The 3,696-nt window shown below is 56.9% G+C and overlaps 1 protein-coding gene across 1 annotated transcript; it reads right to left on the bottom strand.

Annotated features, from left to right (window-relative positions):
- Window positions 1-1,484: 1,484 nt before the first annotated feature.
- On the bottom strand, window positions 1,485-3,125 carry LOC136335396 (PTS system fructose-specific EIIB'BC component-like). The gene is made up of 3 exons (XM_066276671.1): window positions 2,988-3,125; window positions 2,420-2,734; window positions 1,485-2,327 (listed from the first exon to the last, which is right to left on the bottom strand). The coding sequence occupies exons 1-3, from the start codon at window positions 3,123-3,125 to the stop codon at window positions 1,485-1,487; spliced, it is 1,296 nt and encodes a 431-aa protein (XP_066132768.1).
- Window positions 3,126-3,696: the final 571 nt, after the last annotated feature.

The following is a 3,696-nucleotide window of genomic DNA, read 5'->3' as shown; positions in this document are numbered from 1 at the left end:
GCGTTGGTCTCACTCTGTCCCCAGGTGTCCGCCATGGAGAAGAACCCGGCGTTGGTCTCACTCTGTCCCCAGGTGTCTGCCGGGGGTTGCATCTGCTCCAGCCCAAAGGGGTCACACTTGGACTTCCCTGTACTGTTTAGTCTCCTGTTAGCAAACTTCTTACCCATCGCTAGTTTGCAGAACACACACGTCCACCGTACAGACATACAGCCCCAGATTCCCTATTTAGGTCTGTTATTACCCACAACTGAAGCCAGGTACATTTGTTACATTCTCAGAACTAGAGGGTCATTCATTGCAGTGAACAGGAACCCCAAATCTTCCCTGGGACCCAAATTCACTTTTGCCTCTTGGGATGGTTCTCCTGGGTGACAGGGAAGAAGGAGATAGATGCCAATCATTTAGATGCAAGAACCAACCCAACCCAACCCAACCCATCACCTGAGGCACAGGAGAACTTGGAAACCCCTTTAAAAGAGAATTTTGAGAGGCAGTGATTGTCTTGCTAAGAAACTTCTATTTAGGGTCTCCTGCCCAGTAGGAAAGATTTTGTCTAAACAGCCTGACATCCTTTAAATTTCATGTGGATGAAAAAAGTGTCATCACATAATCAATGAATTAAAACATTGTTCCTTTAACTCATATTTGACACTGAAATTAATAGTTTTTATTACAAGTAATATTATGTGATGTCTTGAGTCAACGGAGTTGGACATTTGGTTACATGGTTATCAGTATTTATCTGCATTCATCTTTGTGTTTTCAAATCTTATTTTACAGAAAAAGAATGGAAATCTAAATAATTGCAACGTAATTAGGCCATATAGGATTCCTTGTAAACCAGCAACAAATGTTAAAACTCTTAACTTGCCTGACCTGTGGTGGCGCAGTGGGTAAAAGCGTCGACCTGGAATGCTGAGGTCACCGGTTCGAAACCCCAGGCTTGCCTGGTCAAGGCACATATGGGAGTTTGATGCTACCTGCTCCTCCTTCTGTTCTATCTCTTTCCTCTCTCTGTCTCTTTCTCTCTCTGTGTCTCCTCTCTCTAAAAAAAAAATGAATAAATAAAAATGTGAAAACCCCCCCAAAACTCTTAACTCTCCGGGATGACATCTTTAGGCCGAGTCCTGAGGACGAAGGACAGGGCTGGAGGGAAACACTCCTGTAAAAAACCCAAGCTCTCTTTCCACCAGAGGAAAACCTGGGGGCTGTCTAGAGGCCTCGGAGCCGGATCACACATACTTGATCTCCTTCCTGTTCACACCCTCAGCCTCCTGATTACTTCTCATCATGGGAAGTAAAGCCAAGGGTTCCCCTTAGAAGGAAATGGAGTGTGATATTTCCCCAAAGTGAGCCGACAGGAAGGTAGTTCTGTGGTGAGCAGAGAAGACAGGGGAGGGGAAATCAGAGGTGTTCACCGGTGCGACTGGGACAAGGGGGCAGTGCCCTCGATCTGTCCTCTCTCCGGACCAGCCTCAGGGCCGTCACTCAGGGTGGAAAGGCCCCAGGAGAGAGCAGAGGCACAGAACACGGGAGGGGTCGTGTGGAACTGGGGAACAGCAGCTGAGCAGGGACAGATCCCGAGTGTGGGGCCACGTGAGCGCAGCAGCCAGGACCCTCGAGAGCGCAGTGACCAGGACCCCCAGGAGCAAGAGCGCAGCGGCCAGAACCCCCGAGAGTGCAGCAGTCAGGATCCCTGAGAGCGCAGCGGCCAGGACCCCCCAGAGCGCAGCGGCCAGGACTCCCCAGAGCGCAGCGGCCAGGACCCCCGAGAGTGTAGCAGCCAGGATCCCTGAGAGCGCAGCGGCCAGGACCCCCCAGAGCGCAGCGGCCAGGACCCCCCAGAGCGCAGCGGCCAGGACCCCCGAGAGTGCAGCAGCCAGGATCCCTGAGAGCGCAGCGGCCAGAACCCCCGAGAGTGTAGCAGCCAGGATCCCTGAGAGCGCAGCGGCCAGGACCCCCCAGAGTGCAGCGGCCAGGACTCCCCAGAGCGCAGCGGCCAGGACCCCCGAGAGTGTAGCAGCCAGGATCCCTGAGAGCGCAGCGGCCAGGACCCCCCAGAGCGCAGCGGCCAGGACCCCCCAGAGCGCAGCGGCCAGGACCCCCCAGAGTGCAGCGGCCAGGACTCCCCAGAGCGCAGCGGCCAGAACCCCCGAGAGTGTAGCAGCCAGGATCCCTGAGAGCGCAGCGGCCAGGACCCCCCAGAGCGCAGCGGCCAGGACCCCCCAGAGCGCAGCGGCCAGGACCCCCGAGAGTGCAGCGGCCAGGACCCCCGGGAGCGCAGCGGCCAGGACCCCCCAGAGTGCAGCGGCCAGGACCCCCGAGAGCTGCAGTGGCCAGGACCCCCGAGAGCGCAGCAGCCAGGACCCCCGAGAGCGTGCAGTGGCCAGGACCCCCGAGAGCGTGCAGTGGCCAGGACCCCCGAGAGCGCAGCAGCCAGGACCCCCGAGAGCTCAGCGGCCAGGACCCCCGGGAGCGCAGCAGCCAGGACCCCCGAGAGCGCAGCGGCCAGGACCCCCGAGAGCGCAGCGGCCAGGACCCCCCAGAGTGCAGCGGCCAGGACCCCCGAGAGCGCAGCAGCCAGGACCCCCGAGAGTGTAGCAGCCAGGACCCCTGAGAGCGCAAGAAGGACTCTTGATTGGGTGCTTGGGGACAGAGGCAGGAATGGGGACAGTGGGTACTGGCAGCAGGAAGAGACATCGTACTCACAGTAAATAGTGGGTGGGAAGGCCTCCTATAAAAAGGCAGCCTCGTTGTACTCCTGGATTACCAGAGGCTCCTTGCTCGGCAAGTGCAGTGGGGCAGTGTGTTCTCATTTCCCTAACTCCCCGTTAACCCCACACTCCCACCACTAAAGGCTTCGTTCCCGGGAGAGTTGTCAGAGTGAAGGGCAAAAGGCAATGTAAAAAGCTACATGTATCTTGGGTTTTGAATGTCCAAATGGACTTTTACATTGCCAGTTGGGAGGAAACATCACTTTTGCAAACCAACGCTGAAGTGGTGCCGTACACAACAGGCCTGGGAAGGAATCCCGGCGCTGTAACGACAGGTTGTCCTGCCCTGCGCTTGTCCAAGGGTCTGCCAGCGAGGGGTCGGAAGGAAGCGCGGAGCCCAGGCACCGGCATGGGGCCCTCTGTGCTCTGGCCCCGTCCCTCCTTTCTGGGGGCTGAGTCTGGGGACAGATCCCGTGACCTTGAGGAATCTAGGAAGAGAGAGGGCGTTTGCCTCACTGTCGGTCCAGTGCCTGGAGGGCCTCACAGATGTGTGGATGGAGGCAGGGCAGGTGAGCTGGCGGCATGGCAGGTGTCCGTGGCCAGCCCTGACAACGTTTCTGCCCACCGAGGGAGAGCAGGCAGACCGGAAGGGACTTTTCCCGTGTGGGAGAGAAAGCAGCGAACTCAGCTAGTGACAGAAATGGGAATGGGAAGATGTCTGAGGCCGTTCAGCCACACAGGAGTCCGGCTGTGGGGGACGAGAGACGAAAGCGGTTGTGGGAGCCGTGACTTTCAGCCCAGCCCTCCTCCTGGGCTCAGGAATTCCACAAGTTTATCTGTTCATTTGCTTGTGAGTTTGCCTGGTTATTATTTCCACCATTCACTTGATTTCCTTGTTTCCAGCACCTTCACTCTATTTTTAGAGTTCAACTCTTGTGTGAGCTACAGAACCAGCCCTTTCCAGCTGTAAGGAACTTCCTTG

The sequence above is a fragment of the Saccopteryx bilineata genome, chromosome 4 (genome assembly GCF_036850765.1).
Source record: "Saccopteryx bilineata isolate mSacBil1 chromosome 4, mSacBil1_pri_phased_curated, whole genome shotgun sequence".
Lineage (NCBI taxonomy): Eukaryota > Metazoa > Chordata > Mammalia > Chiroptera > Emballonuridae > Saccopteryx > Saccopteryx bilineata.
Note: the sequence above shows the minus strand (reverse complement) of the source record. Positions and strands in the feature narration are given on the sequence as shown.